Here is a 22,876-nt window from a genome sequence, read left to right on the forward strand (position 1 = left end):
AGGCATCTCACATTCTGAAGATTTACAAACTCAGAGAAGTGCAAGTGATCAGCAATTCTAAGAAATATACTTATACTTAAGAAATAAACTCATAAAGTTTACTCTGCATTCAACACTGCTTATATTTTATTCTATTTTTAACATTATTTTTGTAATTGCCTTACTGATAGGCTCTGGGTGGAAAGCAGAGTGAGAAGTTGCACTTTGCTCTCTGACCCACACCTTATCTCTATCAATAAAGACTGCACGGTCAGAGTCCAGCATAACAAACAGACCGAACGATGACACGGCCTCATTTTTTTAGCTATGCTATGTTAGATATAGATTGCTACCACAAGTTTACTCATTCATTATTGAAGCTCCTATCAGGAAAGAAAGTTTTGCTTGACCAAATACATCAGGGGTCCAAAGTGGGGCCCTTGATCCAGGTCCCTGATCCCTCTGAGGATTTGCAGAGGCATTACTTCTGACTACACCTTTTCTATTGCAGAGCTGCCTTGTGATGAATAGTCTTGGTGGAAAAGTATATTAAATTATTCAGCTTTTATTGCATTCTGTAGCATTAAAAGACAAAACTCAGGTTCTGCAAACGGGCTGAAATAGTTGAATCACAAAAGTCAGTGCCCTTTAGCATGTTAAAAACAACCCTGAGTATAACATAAAACAAGATCGAATACTACAAGCAGCAATACTACACTCACATTCTTCTATCAACTTGAGCTAAACAAACTAGCTACAGTTAGCTAACAGAGGGAGAAAGTTTTCTCAGCATAACAGAAAGACTGATGCAGTGTTATACTGAGTCTGATGAAAAAGGGGAAACAACTGAAGTGACACAAGCAGTGACAACCATTCTCATTTATTTTCTGCTTCCCCCTCACAGAATTATGGAGAATCCTTGCTTTGACTTGGTGTCTCCATAAGGTCCACATGGGCAGCATCTCTATACAAAACATCCCTTCTGACTAAAAAAAGCAAGGACAGAAATCACACTAATACTACATATTCTCCACAGCTGACTACTTCTATACGTAAAGCCCTTTTTGGATCTCATCCGCAAGCGTTTGCAAAAAGTAAAACCAAAAGGACCTGCATAACATGCATCCTCTTGCAATAGCACAAGGTAATTAAGTTTTACAGAGTGACATATTTTACAGGGTGATCAGACTAGTCAGATTCCTGGACAAGGAAACAGAACTTGTTTTCATGGGAAGAGCATCAGCTGTAAAATAATTCAGCAGAATATCAGGCAGCCTTGCTGACTATGTACAATGCTAAAGGCCGACCTCTGTCTTCTTGTAGTACTTGTTGAATTTATCCAAATCTGTTCAATTTTCCCAGCAGTGGGGAACTTATTCCCACCCATCCCTCCCTTAAAAAGAGGATGAGAGGGCAAAACACCCACCATAAGCATCAGCAAAGAGAAAGCACTGACTGCCTTTTAGGACACACTCAGCACTAACTTTAGTCATGGCAACTACTGCAGCGGTATCCTAAATTATTCCAAACTAGTCTGCACCAACTGAGAAGGGCTCTGATGTAGGATTTTAGTGTTCACTTACTAAGACTGTTGATCTCTAAAAGCTTTCCAAGATTTTAATCAAGTTCATTTAACACTTTCAAGATTGCTGAGTGTGAAAAGCTATTATCATTCTTCCTGGAGACTGCTGGTTCAGGATATCTTCAAAAGATCCTACACTTAGATATATGGACATGTTTGAAGAAGAAAATGGCAACGCTAACTTTCATTGCTGAGAGATAACATGGGATAGTGTTTGAAGCTACCGTACTGTCAGGCCATGTGAACAGCTGACCTACTTGGATAAAAGTAAGGGTTGTCACAGAAAACAACAGTCACATTGAACAGAGAACCACCACCTCACTAAAAATATTCTGAATTTTGATTGAATTATTGGGTGCAAATACATAACAAACAGTTGGGTGCAGGACTGAGGAAAAAAAAACAACGCACCTAAAACTGCAAGATGATTCACTCATCTTTGAAAAAAATAAAGATTATTACCAGGCAACTGATACTTGTACTTTTAATAAAGCAGCCTAGAACTATTGGAGATAAAATATCAACTTGTTACTTCTATCCCAATCCATGAGAATTGCAAAAGTTACATACAAAATGCAGTTTTTCCATCAGCTTCCGTGCAAAACAACAGAAGTTACATTCCACTTCAATTTGCACTACCCCTAGAACTTCCATATGTATTTTCATCCTCAGTTACACACACAAAAAAAGATTTCAAAAAGGTCACCTTCATTATTATTGATCAAAAATAACAGTCTTGCCAGCCACTTTCTCTCTGGAATAGTGGACATGTTTAAACAATATTTTATGCGAGCAGCTTTCATCAAAAATATGAACAATGTTTTACTCAAAATTAATAGCTTTCATGGTTTCTCAGATTTTCACTTTAGATTTTAGGCAAAGTAGTTCTTTTTCTGTTTTTTTTAAAAATAAATAACCTTTTAAAATAGATTGGTTCTGCAGTTCTACCAACCTGTGCAACTCTTCAGTTTTGTCTTCAGTAGGGCCCGTGGTTAATAAGCAGTGTCGAAGGATGGCAGCCATGTAACGAAATTGATGAGATTCATTCTATATAAATATAAATTATGAAGATATTTTTTCATTTTGAAGATTGCAAGTGGGGGTTTCAGGTCACTAGAATAATAAAAATTAAAGATGGAAAATACCTATTAGATCATAACATCCATCCCTATCAATAAAAGGACTGTACCTTAGAGTTCACTGAATGCTTAATGCAACGTAACTGTCATATGCTGGCCTTTTAACTAAGCCTTGTAAAAGTCGCTGAGGACTTTTTTCCAGTTAAATGAGCCTTCACTACCAGAAAACCCCATTACAAGCATTTGCTCAGTTCCATACCGCTATTCCTAGTATACTGCTACTATCTTCCTTCTTGTATTTACACCCGGCCACCTCTTCACCCATTTAGATTACATATGTTCTCCATTGAATTTGCCTCCTCCTCGTTTAGACTTTTTGCTGCTGACAGTTTCACTCTCCCACCCAGTCTGTTTCTTTTTCTAATTCACTTGCTTCTGTTCCCTTGATACCTTTTCTCCATTTCATTAATAACTTCTCTACTCTGAGCAACCTTATTTGCCCTGCTTTTGCTCTCTCCAAGAAATTCCCCAATCCAATCTCCCACCAGACAGCAGCCACACAAAAGTACACCGGTAACTGCAATCATTTAGCAGTGTGTATCGTCATCCTCGTCCTTTTTCACTAGCTCTTCTTGGCATCCATCATATGTTCTGGCATGTTTGACCTAGCACGAAGTGCCCCAGTGCATCTTTTGTAACATCAGCATCCAAATCCGCCAACTGTACCACCTGCAGCTCTTGTCTGGCTTTGCCATTTTGAAACCATCCCCAGTCATTAAATACTGGTGTTTCAAATGTTCTCTCCCCCTTAGGATGGATCTCATTTAGTTTTCTGCCCACATGCCTAACCTCTCTGTTCTCCTTTTATTTTCCATCCCATCTACTGTTTGTAATCTCTTCAAATTCTGCATCTTCAGCCCACTTAATTAACATGCTGTTTACTCTTCTTACAGATCATCAATATTTCCACAGGTATACTTCCTAAGCAGAATGTCACCTAACATATCTGGCTAACAGTTTCCAACTACCAGAGCTCTTTAATTTAAAGGTTCCTTGCTTTTAGGTACTTCTAGCAAGAAGTTATTATAAAAGCTTTATCTCAAAACACAAAATAAGTTTCTCCCGCCCAAGAATGCCTTAAACTCTCACCCAAATTTAAAAAAAAAAAAAAAAAAAAGTTACTAACACCAGAATTTCCTCTACTAATCTGAAGGAAATTTTCCTGACAGCTGCATGCTTGGGCTCTTAGGTAGGAAAAGTTTTGTGGGACAAAACCTCCCTCATTCCACAGACCGTGGCCACGCAAAACCTCATCAGGTAACACCACAGCTGTGTGCCACCTCCCGCCCACCTTTCTGCGGTTAACTGGGCTTTTCATGTCTCAAGATTCCCAGTATTTTGTAAGAGTGTACCAATTTCAACATCCAGATTTCAAGAGCTTACTTCTCAAGAGGTGAACATGTAATATAGCTTCATTTTCCGACTTAACACCTGACATTATTACCTCCACACAGAAGAACTTAATCACAAAGATGATACTTCTCAAACTGTAAACTAGCAAACGTACATACAGCTGTGGTACATGCTTAACTTTGGGTAATTTTTCTCCACTGAAGTTTCTACCTCCAAAATAATCACCTGCCTATGCAAAGAACTTTCTCTGACAAAGTTAAAGGTATTTTTAATAAAGGTCTAAGTCAGGAATATAAACAAGAGAAAAGTCCCTTTCTTTACATTTCCTTGAAATTCAAAGTATTAGCTTCTCTGATTTTTTCTCCCCACTCACTCAATCTTAAATTTCAAGATTTCTTATTCAGTATATCCTTGAGACACTAAAGCAAAGAATAAGCTTCAGACTTTTTCTCAAGTTTTACACTCCTTAACATTACAATTAATGTCGTGTTTGCTGTTTAGTCCAATGCATTAAAGAGAACAATTATTTGCCAATTTTAACTACTGTAAACTTCTGCTTAGCTTTATATACTGCATATTTACAATGCCCAGTGAAAAGTTAACAACACTGTTCCAGAGACAATATGATGCGGACTAAAAAGAAAGATTCCCTATATAATTCTATTACTGTAGCACAGAGTTGGGTTATTCAACCAAAAAAGTTATCCTTATCATTTCTGTTTATAAATTTAGGGACTCAACACATAGGAAGTGTATTTGTCTAAGAAAAAAAAGGTAGATCTGATGTTACAATGAAAAAACCAAGATAAATCTTACTCATAAGACATAACAATGAAAGTGTGTTTGGTTCTCGTACTTGACCTCATCTTAAAAGATCATGTTTAAGTCCACACCTGGTGTTCGGAGGATGAAAGATAAAAACAGTACCGCTCTTTCTCTGGAGTTATTTGTTAAAAACTAGAGTTGATGTGCTTATCATCACGCTCAGAAAAACAGAAGAAAACTAGTGAGACTTCTCAGCTCTAATTATTACCCTATTGCTATAGTCCACAATATCCAGAGATGTAGCCATCTGATACACTTACATTAAAAAGTTTTTTCTAGCCATCTAATTATTAGTGAGCAGCATTTATTTTCTTTTGGAAATCTAAGACTCTTATGAAATAGTCTTCCTTGCATTTTTTAGTTGAAAACATACAGTTATAACTTGCATTGTATAATCCAAGCTATTCTCCCATTACACAGAAAATGTATTGATTAGATTTTGTTGCCTAAGTAGTAACAAGAACAAAAAAGTTATTCTGGCATTCAAAGCAATGAGCACTAAAGACTCAACACCTCTTGAAAACCCAAGGTCATCAATAGGTGACACAATCAGAATTCAGACAGACAAATTTTCTCAGACTGATTTTGCACATAGAGAAATTATGATGCAAAATTTCAAGACTACCTTAGCTGCTATTTTGAAAAATGCAATCATATTCCATCAAAATTACAGCAACAAAAGCTAAGTATTAAAATCCTTCCTCTGGGGCTTGGGCAACAACTGCCTCTTGCGTATCCACCTGCTGGTTTGGGCTCTTGCAGGCTAAACAAAACCAATTTAAAAAACACTACAGCTAAGCCTTACCTTGCTGTGGACATTCCAACTGTCAAGTGTTACATTAAAAAGAGCCTTTAGTGCCTCAATGGCACAATCTGTCTCTTGAAAAGATAGAGGAGGTCTGTCACGATCTTCCGCTGCTTTATATTCTTCCGTCCATCTTACACTCAGGGAACTTTCCAAAGCGTGAGTCAAAACTTGCACCCCTTGTAGCTCCTGACGCAACTGCGATCTAATATCTGTGTTCAGAAGCGACAAGAGGAAGAGGAGACGCAAATCAAAGCATTTAATGTCATCAACGAACTGCTGGTCCTTGCATTTTTCCAGAAGACTGCAGAGCATAGCTGCAAGGTTCAGTTCCAAACTGAGCTTCTGTGCAACAGCGCTATTAAAAATTATGTTACAGAGGCATTTTAAAGCTTCTACTATAACGGGAAACTCAGACACTCTCTCCAAAGGATCTTCCACGGTGTCCAGCTTTGCTAGCCTCATAAGGATCTGCATGTTCCTCTTTGTGGTTACAGGCACTAAAACCTTCTTGTCCCTGGAGAGAATCCGGAGGGCCTCCAAGCAGGCAACTTGACATGAAGTTTTTGCATCTTTTTCAAGGATGTTTAGAATTCCCTCACACAGTTTCTATGCAAACACAAACAAACAAAAAAGGAACAGTTTTAGCATCAAAATCTTGTTGGCAATAGGAAGCTACTTTGGCTAAGCTTCCATACTACTTTTGAGTTTTCAGATGACTTGACTCTTCAAAATATAAACTATTGCAAAAGACCTCCAGGGATCATCAAAAGCAGTTTTCCTCATGGATACAATCCAAATAACCTCAACGTTGGCAAAGGCATTAAGCCAAAATGACAGATACTGTCCATCACTGCCAGTTATGAAGTTTTCTCAGTATCAGGACTAAAAACTTGAGTAACCAAAGTTACAAGCCTAGAATGAAATGAAAGGTTTTAAAAATACATCAAAGTAGAACAGTCACACCTACAGTACCTGCAAAATTATAAGTTGAGGTTGTTTCAGTCAGGAGGCTGGGAGAAAAGAAACCAAACCAAATCAACTGCTGCTCAACATACAAGTATTAGTATTCCATGTTTGGTAACAGCTATAATTTGTGTTGCCACTTCAACCTAATCTACAGACTTCTCCCATCTTAAGTAAGATTCTTAGAAATGTTACCTCTGACATAGAAACGTAATGCACTTTTACTGAAAGACTTGGGCTGTAGCAGTTTTACCAAACCAGCAAAACTGATGCTTTGTCAACACAGATTGTTCTTGAAGTTGAAATACTTCACTGATACTTGATACTAACATGACTGCAGGGGTAAATATCAGTCGTATAAATGCAGCATGAGAAAATACAACACTAAGAACCTGCAGGTCAGAACAGTAACATCTGAATTACAGAAGAATTATCTTTTATAAGACAGAAATGGACAATCAGATGATCAATCAAAATGGAGAAAAGACAGGACAGAAGAGATTGCTTGATGGGGGAGGACTCCATAGGGTTTTTATGCCTTAAGCTCAGGACAACACTACTACTCACAGGTACCAGAGCCAGAAGTTCCCAGATAAGTGGCAATACAAACTGCATTGTACCTCACAGGACACAGTTTCTCTCCCCTTCTCACCCTGCAAGCTTTGTGTCTTGACCATTGACACGAATAAATTACCAAAGAAGCCAAAGTAGCAACTGAGTTGAATAGCCCTAGTGTGGAAGTCTGCTTAGAACCTAAAATCCATATCAATAAGAAAGTGATTAAAAAAGAGCATGGGAATATTAGTAAAGTAAAGAACAGTTCTTGGGGAACAGTGCCTAGAATTGCACTTTTCACCACCACCGCAACAAAAAGGCGGGGAGCACAGCAGCCCATCACCCCAACCCAAAGTTCAAAACAAAAGTTCCACTTGGGACATCCAAGCAAGCTTTGTTACTGTGATCACTTACAATTAAAGCCAAAAAAAAAATGTTAAGTCTAAAGCAAATCTAGAACAGACACTCCAGAAGAATAAGGGAGAAAACAACACAAGTCTTCAACAATGTTAACAGACAATCTGTAAACAAAGCCAGACAGTAGGAACTCACAATATCATTTCTAGTGTGCTTGTCCTGGGGTGAAGCCCACCCAAAAGCACCACCCAGAAAACCAAGACCTTGACTACATCTCCACAGCCCTGACTAGATTAATCCAGTAAGAGTTTGAAAACAAGGAGTGAGCTCCACTCTTACTATCACACAGGCAACATGAGAAATCTTCATCAGAATATTACAGGCACTGTAACAGTATAAAACCCACACTTGACCACCTGTACAGGCATACAGATACTTACCGTGGGAATTTCACAGACAAGCACCTGGAAAAAGATACTCAAGTACAAAGTTTCCGGAGTTCTTCAACATCAACCCAATGCTACTCCCACAGATCCGTACAACCCCCCGACTTGAGCATAGTATGTTAGACCTGCACTAAATGTTTCTGAAGGTAGCATCTTTAAAGCGTTTTTTTAAAAATGCCTAGAAAAATGACCAGTCTAGATCCACAGACAAATTACCTGGGCACAGCTCAACTTCTTACAAGAATTTTGTTTCTATTGTTAAGAGAGTTTTCCATGCAGTTAACTTTGTTTTGCAAGCTGAAGCAACAGTCATGAAGTCTGTTTGGTTTTGAGGAGTACCACAGAACTGAACAGACAGTTCAGAGAACTCCAGGAAAAGGTCAGTTTATTCTGGTCCCTGTTTAAGCACATTTCTATTAGACTTAGCAGTTACAGTCTTCCTTGTTGACATCAGCTACTACAAGGTGGTCTGTAATAATTTACCCAAATTCAACAGCTGGTTCACCAACTGGACTCCCCCTCTCTTCAGGAACTGTGTAGCAGTACCATATTAAGAAGACAAGCCAAGTTATCAGCCTTCCTCAAACCAAGGTGCTGAACGAACACTTCAAAGACATACTGGGCAAGACCGACTGCCTTATCAGTAAATACAGCACAAAAACATATCTGATTTTTCATTAACAGTGCTGAAGATTTCTTCTAAGACTTTAAATACCAAGGATCACTTCATAAATTATCTGATCCAATCAATATCCACTGAAATTAAGGGGAGTTTCCACTCATTTTTGTTAGCAGCAGAACCTATACACATCTTGCATCTGGCACACTGGTCTTTAATCTCAGTCAGATAAAACCTGAACACTCATTTGTCTACAAGAGACCAATCCTCCCAAATTCAGACTGATTTTTTTTTTTTTCCCCATAAGTTGCACCCACCTGCTGCTATGGAAGTGTCACTGCAAAATGTCAAAAGCACTGCAGGGGAGATCCCAAAGGTCACTGACTTGCCATGGGAGGTGGAAGTCCAACCCTCCCTCCATACATTTGAAAACTATCCTTGCAATTTAATTAAAGACTATAAAAACCATCATCTCAGGGCTTCAAATCTTAGTGAAATGCAGCAACAGAAGATTTTTAACTCTGAATAGCTGTACTAAAGATAGATACTAAATAGAACACAAGCAATTTTTTTTGAGATTTAGCAACCTACTTACAATTAAAAAAACCCAAACCATTGGTGTGCTTATAAGGTGCTTCATTTCCTACATGTTCCTTAAGCCTTGGCTGTATAAAAGATTTCATAATTTAGGCAAGGCTAGAGTTTATTTTTAAAAGCATTAATTATACAGTCTTATGCATACTATATTAACGAAACCATCACATACTTAAGAATAGGTTACTAAGCTTCCTAGCCATTACAGCAAATATTTTTTTTTTTAAGATGTAACACTCACATAAGTGAAAAACACATAGGAACTGCTGACAAAATTCTCTGGAGTTAGATCCTGGTGAGCCACCAAGAGTGATTTTAAAGGAACCAGCATTCAGTTACGATACCGGCACTTGCAATACAGCCATGACAGTGAACCACTCCTGGCTGATTTCAAGTGCCAATAGGAGCTTAGGAAAAAACAGAGCATCTGATTATAGCTGAAGAGTTATCCATGGAAAGTTTTGAAGCAAGGAAACAAAATTCATCCTCTTAGGAAATTGCCTTGGAGACAATTAAAACCAAATGCCGTACAGCACATTTTCTGCTTTCTCTGTGACGGTGTGAGGGAAGAAATGCGCAGAGAGAAGAGAAACAGGAAAGGATGTGAACACAAAAGCATTATTATCCTTTTCATTTTCTTTAGGTAGTTCTTCTACCACCCTGTAGGCCATTGGCATAGCATAAACTAAGGGGCACAGATGCTATTTATTTGGCTGGAAATTAAAGCAAGTGAAAGAATTCAGACAGCAAGGTACCTCCCCGTTCACAAAATATATGATGATTGTTCTAGTTTCAGGATTTTATTGCTATCACCTAAATTACTATACGAATTTAACAGTCCTTTTTTTGAGTTCTATCCTTTCAGAAGGGAGTTCTATCCTGTTCAGAAGGGAGTTTGACTTTCATCAGTCGGGCTACAGTAAAAAGTGTTTCTCATATACTTTTCCACAGAATTAAAGCAGTTTCTAGTGTTTTTAAACTTTTTTCTTTTAATTGTAGAATACATTCACTTCTCTAAAATTCAAGAATTCTCAGCTTTTGTGCTAATAGTAAGGTTAAGACAGAGCAATACATACCATTCCTCTTGTTTGTGCTATGGTGTGAGTAATGGTAAAACATTTTAAAATTTTATAGTGTGTCAAAACAGAAACAGCCATTTGTCATCTTGTCTTGACAAGTAAAATATTAATCCATTTTGGTCCTTTATCCTGATAGCATAAAAGCTTGATGCTAAGAAGCAACACAATCCTATAGAAAAAGCAATATCCTGAGATACAAGAGACCTGCATTTTCTTCCTTGCTCAGCCACAGCCCTGTTGTGTGGCTTTGGGCAAAAAGGTATCATCTCTTTACTTCCATTTTCTTTCACCATCTTTGTTTACAGACTAATTAGATTGGGGGTGGGGAGGAGAGGGGAGCACTGTAAGGGCTTACTAACGGGTGCTTGTACTTTCTGGGCTCAAGCTCAGCTGGGGATACTAGCTGCTTCTGAAAAATAGGGTACTTCATGATCTTGCTCTTTGGTCCTTGGGGTGCCTGCATATGAGGTCCTTTTGCACCTCCCTTCTTTGTGTTTGAAGATGTTGAGAAAGCACACTTGACCTATATTGACTTTTTTCAATTCACAGACCACTAAACTTTGGCTACATTATATCAGCTGAATTTACTGTAGCTTCTCAAGATCAGACTAATAAGCGTTTTGGTGAGAAAAGGAGACAATTTCCCTTTATTTGCTTCTTTCTCTTTGGCAAATCATTCCATTTATACCGGTCTTTGGATCAGAGCAGGAACAAGAGAATATAGTCTCCATTCTGCAAGTATTCAAATCCAAGCAAACACCACTGCTTTACTGAATATAGCATTTAATTCAGACACAAATTATTCAGCACTAGAGAAGCTGCAATTCAAACATGAACAAAAGTTCTGCTAAACATTACAGAAAGAGAGTACATCCTTTATCTCTTCTGCACCTTTATTTTTTAATTATGCCATAGATGCTGTAAGTACCAGGAGAGAGGTACGTTTCTTCGCAATCAAGTTTAAATTAAAACAAGGGGAAATAAGCCCCAATCTGTTGTCAAATTGACTTGGAAATACATGTTGCTCCCATTTTCCACTTTTCTCAGTGACAGAGCATATTAGTAACAAAAGCACCAGAAAGTCCATCAAGAACAGAAATTCCACAACAGCAGAACACAGGAGGTGTGCTTGGTTTTGTATCACCTTCACTCATTTCTCAAGATCAATGATCTTCAGAGTTCTTTGTATATTTCAAGGCATAAATACATCTATTTCGACAGAAGAGCAAGTGATATTAGCACACAGGGAGCAATATGAGTATGTCAGACTTATGAAATCCTTACTACATTTGTTAGGCTTAACTTAAAACAAAAATCAAGCTTTTTAAAGAGCTGACCACAAAAATCAAATGAGTCCTCCCCACTCTTTAATAGCTGGGAAAGAAAAGTCACAGACAGTGAGTGCTTGCTCACTCTTTTAGCACGGGTAAACCAGAAGCCGCCATGTCTTTGGCCTCATCAAGTATTATGTGCCAAAGCACACAATTTATTTAGGAGAATGGGAACATCATAAGTGGTACCAGGTCCTGCTTTCCTTCTCCTACACTGGCTTAAGTCCCTTTAGTTCACTTTGTCTTCTGGTCTATGTTTTCCATAATTTTCAAATTTCATTTTCAATTAAATTGTCTCTAAGGGTTCAAGAGAAGTACGTTCTTAATTTAATTTGACCTAGTTCTGCAGCTGTTTAGTGGTGAGAATGGTTAATGAAATCAACTGTAGTGCCAAACACAAAGTTCACAAGGAACTATATTTCCCCAACAGGTCGTATAGGTCTCCTATTGTTTACCCTCCCTGTATAGCTATCTATTCCTCAAACTTACTTTCTACTTTACTACAAACATGAAGATTCATAGCAGACTGTACCCAATTTTCAGGTAGATGAAAGGAATGTTAGTAGCAACCAATAAACTGCACATAAATTTTTATAACTTTTTAGTTTCTGTGGCTTTCAAAGTTGTTCAGAAGCTTCTCTTAAAACACAAGTCCCTCTCCATCTCATACAAGGCAAAATTAAGCATTTTACATGTTTCTTATATTTTCAGTAGACTACTGTCCTGTTTACATATGGGATAGAGCTATATTTCTTCTTAGTAGCTAGAATAGCACTATGTTTTGGATTTAGTATGGGATTTGATATGAGAACAACATTGATAATACACTGGTGTCCTTAGTTGTTGCTAAGAAATCAAGGACTTTTCAACTTCCCATGCTTTGCTAGTGTGTGGGTGCACAAGAAGCTGTGAAGGAGCATAGCCAGAGCAATGGATCCAAACTGGCCAGTAGAATATTCCATATCATGCCACGTCATGCTCAGTATATAGATGAGGGTTGGCGGGGAAGAGTACACTTCCTCTATTCTGGGATTGTGGTTTTGGGATTTCTCACAAAATTAGTTACCGGCTGGGGTTAAACCACAACACTATGCAAATCAGTATTGCAGAAAAACAGAGAGAAACTAAGTTTTTAGCAAGTCAGAGACAAGAGATTCCAGGAGCAAAGAGGTATAACTTGGAACTGCTGAATAAGAACATTGGCTAATCGTTTCTGCTAAAAGGAGCAGCATTAAAAAACAATGGTTTTATTCTGCTATTAGGTTTCAGAGTTAAGCATCCAAGGCAGTAAGAAAGTAAGCCAAAGAGTATTTGAAACGTTAGTTCAAGCTTTCATTTTCTCTGGAAGTCAAGACAACATTTATAGAACATTTATAATCAACTGTGCTGAATAATGGGACAACTAGACCACCTCCTCCAAAATGGCCAAGCCAAATATTTGCCTAGTCTTTGCGGACAGACATGGGCAGAGAGGGAAGGTGTACACTTGTATTCCTTGTGGATTCAGTCTGCTTCACTTCAAAACTTCGTTGTTCAGCCTGTATCAACAGCAGGAGGTTGGCCTGTTTGGCAGGAGCCTGCCAGCTCTGACATGGCAGAGGTCCAAGTCACAGGTTAGAACATGTGAGAGCTGAGGCTAGACAGCACTCCACAGGTAAGGTGAGGAGCACACACAGTAATCCGTGTTGTCAGAACCAGTGGGATAGACATCTGGTTCGGAGTCACAGAAAGGTGAAATTCTGCACAGCTGCACTCTCGGTGGCCCTCCTTGCGTTCCCCACTGAACAGGGAGAGGGAGAATCCTTTATAACCTCTGTAACCTAGTGGTGAAAGAAGAGTTTTAAAAGGAGAGATGGGCTTCACTGGCTTCACATAAGCCTTAAGAGATGTAAAAACAGAAAAATCCTGTATGGGAGTCGGCAGGACCAGAGGGAATTAAAACAAATGCTTAGTATTAATGAAGGATAATTAGTAACTTTTCTTCTCTTACAGACTGGTACTCCCTTAAGAGTTTTCACTAAAGTCAGAACAATAGCAACAACAATTAATACTAAGATACCACACAGTGTGCCCACAGGAGCGCTTGAGCTTAATACTTTTATAGGACATTCACTAACAGACTTTAAAAGCTTGCAACAAAGTTACTGGGAGGAGAAAATGTCTGTGCCTTTGTGGCTGCAGGAACCTCCAGACCTCCCAGAAGTGTCACGGTGTCAACAGCACTATCTAATAATGAGGTTCCCCTGAGATTTAGAGTGTGACAGCATCTTGCTCCATCAACATACTTACTGCTTCCATCCTTCCAAAGTTCAAATATGGTACAGTCCACAGCCTTAAGGAATGTCCCCACATCATGAATTTAATTGGGAGAGAAAGTCCCACAATACATTTGATATGACATCGGTCAATGGCTCAATGTCCAAGGGGACACCAGTGATGAGTGGTGTTCCACAGGGGTTGGTATTGGGACCAGTCCTGTTTAACACCTTTGTCGGCGCCATGGACGGTGGGATTGAGTGTGCCCTCAGCAAGTTTGCCCACGACACCAAGCTGTGCGGTGTGGTTGGCACACTGGAGGGAAGGGATGCCATCCAGAGGTACCTTGACAGGCTTGAGAGCTGGGCCTGTGCAAACCGCATGAAGTTCAACAAGGATAAGTGCAAGGTCCTGCATGTGGGTCGGGACAATCCCAAGCACAAATACAGGCTGGGTGGAGAATGGATTGAGAGCAGCCCTGAGGAGAAGAACTTGGGGGTGATGGTTGACGAGAAGCTCAACATGAGCCGCCAGTGTGTGCCTGCAGCCCAGAAGGCCAACTGAATCCTGGGCTGCATCAAAAGCAGCGCGGCCAGCAGGTCGAGAGAGGTGATTCTGCCCCTTTACTCCGCTCTCATGAGACCCCACCTGGAGTACTGCGTTCAGCTCTGGGGCCCCCAACATAAGAAGGACATGGAGCCGTTGGAACAAGTCCAGAGGAGGGCCACGAAGATGACCAGAGGGCTGGAGCAACTCTCCTATGAAGAGAGGCTGAGAGTTGGGGCTCTTCAGCCTGGAGAAGAGAAGGCTCCGGGGAGACCTCATAGCAGCCTTCCAGTACCTGAAGGGGGCCTACAGGAAAGTGGGAGAGGGACTTTTTATAAGGGCATGTAGTGGCAGGATGAGGGGGAATGGTTTTAAACTGAAAGAGGGTAGGTTTAGATTAGATATTAGAAAGAAATTCTTTACTGTGAGGGTGGTGAGACACTGGAACAGGTTGCCCAGAGAAGTTGTGGCTGCCCCCTCCCTGGCAGTGTTCAAGGCCAGGTTGGATGGGGCTTTGAGCAACCTGGTCTAGTGGAAAGGTGTCCCGGCCTGTGGCAGGGGGGCTGGAACTAGATGATCTTTAAGGTCCATTCCAACCCAAACCATTCTATGATTCTATGATTTACCATCATCTATTTCAACACCTTTAAAACATTCAGCAATGGGGGGTAAAAGACTGTTTTGGTGATTTTCTTCTCACTAAAGGAGGCCTTGAATTTTAGATCCATTATGTTCAAATTGAACCTCAGCAATAAATCAAGAAAACTGATCTCAAACTTTAAATATTTATATTATAGGACTGACCCAACACAGTAAGCCGGAGGCAGCAGAGTAGAAAATAGATATTGTAAGTACTACAAGAGGTGAAGCAGACAAAACAAAGGAATTGAAGAGGAAATATGTCAATCATGAAGACCCTACCATTTCAGGTAAGAATATGGCTGATAAGTAATATTCCTACATTTGGCTGCTGCTTCCTTTTTTTCCCCTTCCTCCCCCCAAACTCAGCATCTTCATCCAACTTAAAAATAAATAGTCTTGCTTGCTATCTTGGACAGATTTACTTTTTCTGTTATATCACCTAGGCAAATGGTGCTGCAGCTCCTTCCAGCTGTGGAATGCCATAGCTAACCAGGGAATCAATACTGACAGACATTTCCAGGACACAAAATGGTAAGAAAATCACAGCACTGTTTAAGTCTGTAAACAGCACAAATGTGTTGCTACTTCAGAAGCAGGATTTGGACCTGTCAAGGTATAAATAATGGAGAACAAAGCTATTAAATGATGAGACAGTAGTTCTAATAAAAAAACTTTCCTTTTTGTATTAGGACATGTGAGGCTTGAGCTGAAGTGCCTGCTTTGCCACATTGAGAGGGAGGCACGACGCCTGCCACCTCTCTCCAAGGTGACTGTCCAGTCAAGTTACCAGATACTCATTTTCTGGAGTTGGTTCCAGCATGGACATAAAAAAAACAACTGTTTGTGTCAACCATGCCATGCTGCTGTGAAGCGTTGCAGTTCTGAATACTGAACCTTTTCCAGCAAAATACTGTCAAGAACTTCTTGGCTGGTTGAGACAAAGAAATATTTTAGATTTCCAAGAGCTGGTTCAGCTCCTCTGAAGCAACAACACTGCCTTCATTTCAGCTGCTACTCCAGAACACATTTACCTCTGTTTGCAATTTCTATGTTGTTTACACAAACAAAATGAAAACAGGCTTTCAGAAATTCATATTTTTTATTAGCATATGAGAAGTTAAGAAGGAATGGCACTAACCTGATCTGCCTGGCATCTCAGTAGATCTTACAGTACAACACAGATTGCCAACTGATTTATATCCATAGCACCCGTCATGTAGGCCAACGCAGACACACACATCATTAAACAAAACAAGCAGGACAAGTAACAGCTCACATTACATTGTGTTTTTTATCATTCTGCAGTGTATTAAAGTCCTGCGGCTATGTCCAGATAGACAACCTTAATAGCATTACCTCTCTTCCTGCCTTCTAGAGGACACAACCTACTTTCCTCCTGGAGTTCAGTATTACAGACTCACGGCTGATTTAGTTTACAGCCTAAAGCATCATGATTTGATAGCCATATTACAGCAGAACAGCTTTTGCTGTCCAATTTACCCAGCTTCTACAGTCAAACCAGAGTTTTGACCTTTCTGTCTTTCATATTTTACAGCATGTCACTGTTGGATGCAGTTTGTCCTCTCCCTAACAGTATCCAACCTAGAAAAGCATAAAGCACAGTTACGCCTACATTACAACACAATTACACTACGGACACAACCTTGCTGTAATTCTAAGGTCATGGCTGAAGCTATGTGATGAGGCAGAGAAAAACCTTGCATTGCTATTGTTGATCTTTTACTTGCACTCTTGCATAGACATGAATGACTGACAACAAAGCCTGTGAGGCTTGCTGGAGTAAATAACTGAAAGCGAATTTACCCCTAGGCATGAACAAACCCAATATGCAGGAAGAGACTGTTAAGATGTATTGTATTCATCAGGTTATATGGCATGTTTCCAATAGCACCAGAAACCAAAGACAAAATCCTGAAGTCCCTCTGTATTTGCCCCCATACCTGAACTTCAAGTCTACTACATGACTTCATTATGGATTGTGACCCTTTGTCTAAACTCTCTTTCACTACATTCATTCTAAGCTATTAGCAGCAGAACTGCAAATACTATCAACTCAAGTGTATTCTGGTATTATTAAACAAAAAATGGAAATTGTTTCCGAATTAGCATGAGGCTACACCATGCAGTCTTCAAGCAACCCCCATTAATTTTGGTGACAACTTCAGTAGTTTGCTCTTAGCAAGAGCATGTACTATTTTACCTTTCAATTTAAAGCATTTTTATTTTTTACCTTAACTGAAGGATGAAAGGAGAATGCTCAATGTTTTACAGATACTAAGGACATCAAGCATGTGCAGTTGAGTAGCTGTTAAAAAAAAAAAGCAACCACACACACAGAAAATCCACCCCCCACCCAACACTCGTGTTTATTTAGCTTTTGCCAATTTGGCTTCTGATCTGTTCTCCTTTCTTACGTTTTCTACTTAGCATTCAGTTTTCCAGACTAGACACTTTCTAATTCTCAATGTAAAAAGAAATGGAAGGGAAGGGGAGGAAAGAGAGGGAAGAACACAAACACAATAAGAAAACCAAATCAAGATTCCATCTGAGTTCTTCTATAGACCAAAAAAGACATGCCTAGTCCATCACCACATTACTGAATGTCAGCTTCAAGTAAAGCCACAGATAAAGCCAAGCTAAGAGGTCTTCGAGTCATCTGTGTAATAAAGAATTGTAACTTAAGATTACAGTACACATAACTGATGGTTTTGTAAATGCAAAGCACAGAGAGATTTATCATCCCGCCATTTCTACCAGAAAAAGAATTAATACCTGAAAATATTTAGATTTTGCACAAAATCATGGAACGAATCGATGTGTGTCCAATTTGAGACAAGCTATCCTCACAGGAACCTTGCAGTTCTGATTACAAGCTTTGAGTTTATTTCAGAAATAGTGGAAACATACAGCCTCATTCACTAATGAACAATTTCTGAATAAATATGCAAATCAGCCCAAAAACTAATTAGAGAAAAGAAAGGAAGGGTCTTGTCATTACATATTATGCCATAAAAATAACAACAGGAAAAAAAATCAACGGCAGTCCAAGCTTTAAATGAGAGGCTGTGGATGGATCTCAAGGGACCTGTTAAGCCCTCACACACCTGTACAGCTCCATGCTATAATACACAAACATTTCCCATCTTTGGAACCTGACGTGCACAGTACACATTCCGCTGATTACAGCTACCTTTGGATTAACAGGGCCCTTACAACTCCACAGCTTGCTTCTGTACTTATCCCTTCATCTTAATCGCTAATACTCTTTAAGTACCTAACATAGACAGGAAATAAATCTGTGATATTGCTACCTGCTTAGAAGAGAGAAAATGGAAAAATATATTGCAAAATTTTTATCTCAGTAGATACAGAAGAGTATCTTTACTCTGTTCCTCCACCCCATCCCAAACCTGTACCCAACAAAATTATATATGGGCTTTTCTGTTACTACTTTTATTCAGAACAGGGGCTTTTGCTAGGGGAATTTGCTTTTCTCTTTCAGAAAAAAAGGGGAATGGGTAGTTGTCATGTCTCTTGCACTGAAGAAACAAAAATTAAAACAGAACTTTATAATCACTGCTTGCACCATTTCACAATGGCAGCTAAGTTAAGAGACTGCTTTTACTTTTTTATACTTCTAACCAGAGCAGGTATGCAGCTCAATAGCCTATTTTACTTACCTTTCTTTTGTCTTCATCTGTTGGATCAAATCTGAAAATGGTCCGATTCTGTAAAAAAAAGCGAAGAGTTTGCATTTATTACATGAACATCAGCTGTTAAGTATGTAATACCTGCAAAACTATTATAAAACTTTAGGAGTCTGGTTAAAACCAGCCTTAGATAATGAGGCCATAATCATGTCAACTCATGTCCTTTTCCCATGCTGCTGAAGCTCTTGCTGTTGGGTAAGTGGCTCCAACTAACAATTTCACTATTATCACTGGTACAGAGCAAGCCATTATCTGTGGGGCTGTTTCTGATGCAGTTAACCGCCTCACACATGGCACTTTACAGGGTGAAAAACGTTAGCTATAACCTTGTGTTTTTACAAATACCTCATTACTCAGACTCTTTCACAAGTAGTTCTTGTTTACAAGCTTTTGACTGCACTTTAAAGTATCCCAAACCAGAACAACCATAGTATAATATTACCCAGTAAACAAGTAGTACAAATCAAATATAAAAATCCTATAAATACAAAATACTACAAAAACTACCAGTTACTGTATTGTGGCAATTTCCAAGGTATTTGTTTCTCTGGTACAGTTAAACACATGATAGACGTGGTCTAACAACAAGTACTTATTTCCTGTCAAACACTTCAAATAGTAATTGAGTCTAGTTGTATGTTAGTATCCTGAAGTATCACAGAATCACAGAATGTTAGGGATTGGAAGGGACCTCGAAAGATCATCTAGTCCAATCCCCCCACCGGAGCAGGATTACCTAGACCATATCACACAGGAACGCATCCAGGCGGGCCTTGAACGTCTCCAGAGAAGGAGACTCCACAACAGTGAAATATTACTCATATGACACAAAGTTTATTCTGCCAGTCAAAGAAAACATCAGTAATACCAGACAGTTATTTTAATAACATTTTAAAACTTCCAAGCTAAATGATTAAGCATGATGAACAGCTTCTAAAAAAAAATAATCTCAATTTCTATTATTTCTAACACACAACTTGCTACATCATGCAAGTGACTGAAAAACAAAAGTGACCCTCCATAGCACATTAGTGAGCCTCTTCCCTTTCATGACACAAGCTCACAATTACACAGAAAGGCCACAGACATCTACCCTGCCATCAAGGGTTACCAATATCAGTTAGATCCTTGAGGATGGTAGGAAAATAATTCCTTTCCTCTCTTTTACGGGGCTCCCAATAACACTACTGAACCACACAATTTCAGTAAAATACCAGCCAAAAGCAGGTGAATATTAAATGATAAGCGATCAACCAAGAGAATGCAATCTTTGCATTCGCACATGAACCTTTTTGGAAATACACAAAAGAAATGTTGTGACAGTAAGTAGCCTAAGTGCTGGAGGAACAGAGATTTGGAATAATCATTGCAAAGAGTACTGCATAGAGGAGCAAGAACAGACCTAATTAATTTCTCTCACAGTTACTCTATAGTCACCCACACCTTAGAACTACACTTAATCCACCCCTTCTCTTCAATTAAAGCATATTTCATTTGTTACTTGGAAAAAACCTAGGGAAACCTAAAGCCCAGAAGAGGCATGGGTAAAGATCTGGAACCTGGAGTACTCTGCCCAGTCTTTGCTGGCCCACAGGCAATATATCTGAGTTAGTAACACATTGCACAGAGAGATGTAGAAAACATTAAGGCAAACTTCTTAACATGAAACACGGTAAAAGAAATGTCATATTGAGACAGTATTAAAAGATCCCCATCCCACTTCAAAAGAAGTATTTAGCTACACACGTTAACTCCAAGACTTCTTTCAAAGACTTGGAATGCCAGAATAGAAACCACACCAGCTCTCACTCGGTCCTTGAGAATTCAACTTCAGCCTAAAGAATTCATCTGAGGAAGCTGCTGAGAAGGCATAACATCCAGTACAGCAAAATGAAGACATGATGTTTGCGTGCACTTTTTGATTGACCACATTTAAGAAAGAGTAATTTCCAAGAGTAAAAACAGGAGATAAAAGGTTCCCTCAATCAGAATCCTTCCTCTGTACCTTGGAGGTCAGCGCGTTAAACCACTTAGATGCGTCCAATGAACTCTAGATCCACCAGTCCTTCAGAGAAAGTGCCCTGCAACTGCATCAATCTCTATGTTTGAATTTCATGTGCACAAAGGCAGCCTACAGCAAGACTGTTGCTCAAGCTTCTTCTAGAAGGTCAGGTTTGAGTGAAGATACCAGTTACTGCTGCTGTTAGACTTAAAACATATTGCACGTCAGACAGCAAACTTCAGGCCATCTCTTAGAGGCTGAACAAAAACCATACACCAGTCCACATTCATTTGGCTTTTCCCCTAATCACAGAGCTAGGAATCTTTAACTAAAAACCCGAATGTTTGTAACAGATTCCTAGATTTCAGCAGATAGTTAGTTCAACACAACTGCATTTAAATTGCATCCAAAGCCAAACCCTGAGTCATTACCAGCTTTAGAGACTTGAGTACCAGTTACAGAAGTGTCTATGCAAAGGACAGACACGTGATGGGTTGAGACGTGATCTTTAGAAATGGACTGTACCGCTCTATTAAAATCTAGGTATCAAAATGTCCCTATCAGAGGACAGGGGGGAAAAAAAATCCACCTAACATCTGCCTTCACTCCAGTTTCTACTTCCCAACGTCACCAGGAAATCCCTCACTTCTTGACTTCGCATACACATATCACACTGTAATGGCTGTAGACTCTGGGAACTCTTTAATACCTGTTAGTATTAAAAGCTCAACCTGTTGTAACCCTGCCTTTAGCCGTCTCCCCTTTTCCTTTTCCCCGGCCAGAAACGCAGAACAACCCAGCGAGGTCTGGCAGCCCGTTTCACACACGCCCCCTCCCACCGCAGAGCTGCTCCCCTGCGCGTTGACACGGCCACTGCCGAAGCAAGCGGTGCCAAGGCCGCTCGCCCACACGCCAGCCAGGGCGGGCGACACGGGGCTGCCCGCGAAGGGCAGCGCCTCGGGGAGGGACGCAGGCACCCAACGTTGTCATCCAAGAGACCTCAGTGTCATCCTGTCCAGCTTCTTCCAAGAGGAACAAGCAGGTTAAGAGACTCCTGAGGCAACCCTACGCTGTGGAATAGCTCTTTTTACAGCCTGATCACAGATAACCCGCTACGCCACACGTCAGGCACGTAAAGCAGAGCCAAGACAGAAGGGGCGGGGGGGCCACGGGCTTCATCCACCCGCGACACCGCTGGCTTTGTGCTCCCGTGGACGTCGGCTTTCCGCTAGGCACTGCCCTCGCTCACCGTCCCGATACCGCCGCGGTGCCCCGCACGGCCTGCGGGCGGAGAGCGCACAGGGAAGCGCAGGGACGCGGGCGGGCTACACCGGGCGGGCTACACCGGGCGCCCAGCCGGCGCCGCCAGCTGAGGGAACGCTGTATAGGCGGTGACCGCAGGGGACCCACCGCAGAGCCAAGCCCGGGGGGCAGCGGCCGGAGCGGCAGCAGGCCAGGGGAGCGGTGGCGGGACCCCCGCGGCCCAGTGCCGGCGGTGCTGCCGAGGGCGGGGTGGGACGGCGCCACCGCTGGGGGGAGGAGGGGGAGGAGGGGGAGGAGGGGGAGGAGGGGGAGGAGGGGGAGGAGGGGGAGGAGGGGGAGGACGCCCGCCCTCCCTAACGGCCCGTTACCTCCTCGTTATACCGCGCCAGGACCCGCTCCACGGCCTCGGCACCACCGCGCCCCTCCACGGCCTCCAGCACCGCGCCCAGCTCCATGCCCGCCGGCCCCCGCCTGCCCTGCCCCGCTCCGCCGGCAGCAGCCACCGCCCAGCCGCGCCCTGACCTCCTACCCCGCGCCCCCCTGACGTGACATGACGTGACGTGACGCAACGCTCCCTTTGGAAACCTCCCGGACTGGCAGGCAGCGCTAGCGCGCTATTGGCTGGAGGGGGCGGCCGCGTGCACCTCCGAGCCCTCCTATTGGCTGCCTGTCCTCTCAGTCCCGCCGGCAGGAGACCGTGGCGGGAGGACTGCGCCTCCCAGCATGCCAAGCGACGCGGCGCCGCCGTGCGCGGCGGGACTCGCGGGCTGTGGTGCCGCGGGGCACGATGGGTGCTGTAGTCCGCG

At 41.2% G+C, this 22,876-nt stretch overlaps 1 protein-coding gene across 1 annotated transcript in view; it reads right to left on the bottom strand.

The window, feature by feature from the left end:
• RIC8B (RIC8 guanine nucleotide exchange factor B) overlaps nucleotides 1–22,576 on the bottom strand; it is a 40,272-nt gene extending 17,696 nt beyond the window's left edge. Inside the window, exons 1-4 of the mRNA XM_068401066.1 lie at nucleotides 22,439–22,576; nucleotides 18,776–18,823; nucleotides 5,684–6,292; nucleotides 2,514–2,608 (exon numbers count right to left, since the gene is read on the bottom strand). Coding sequence (XP_068257167.1) covers nucleotides 2,514–2,608; nucleotides 5,684–6,292; nucleotides 18,776–18,823; nucleotides 22,439–22,525 — 839 coding nt within the window. The 5' untranslated portion in view covers nucleotides 22,526–22,576. The remainder of the gene's footprint in view (nucleotides 1–2,513; nucleotides 2,609–5,683; nucleotides 6,293–18,775; nucleotides 18,824–22,438) is intronic.
• Nucleotides 22,577–22,876: the final 300 nt, after the last annotated feature.

Source organism: Nyctibius grandis, chromosome 5 (assembly GCF_013368605.1).
Source record: "Nyctibius grandis isolate bNycGra1 chromosome 5, bNycGra1.pri, whole genome shotgun sequence".
NCBI lineage: Eukaryota > Metazoa > Chordata > Aves > Nyctibiiformes > Nyctibiidae > Nyctibius > Nyctibius grandis.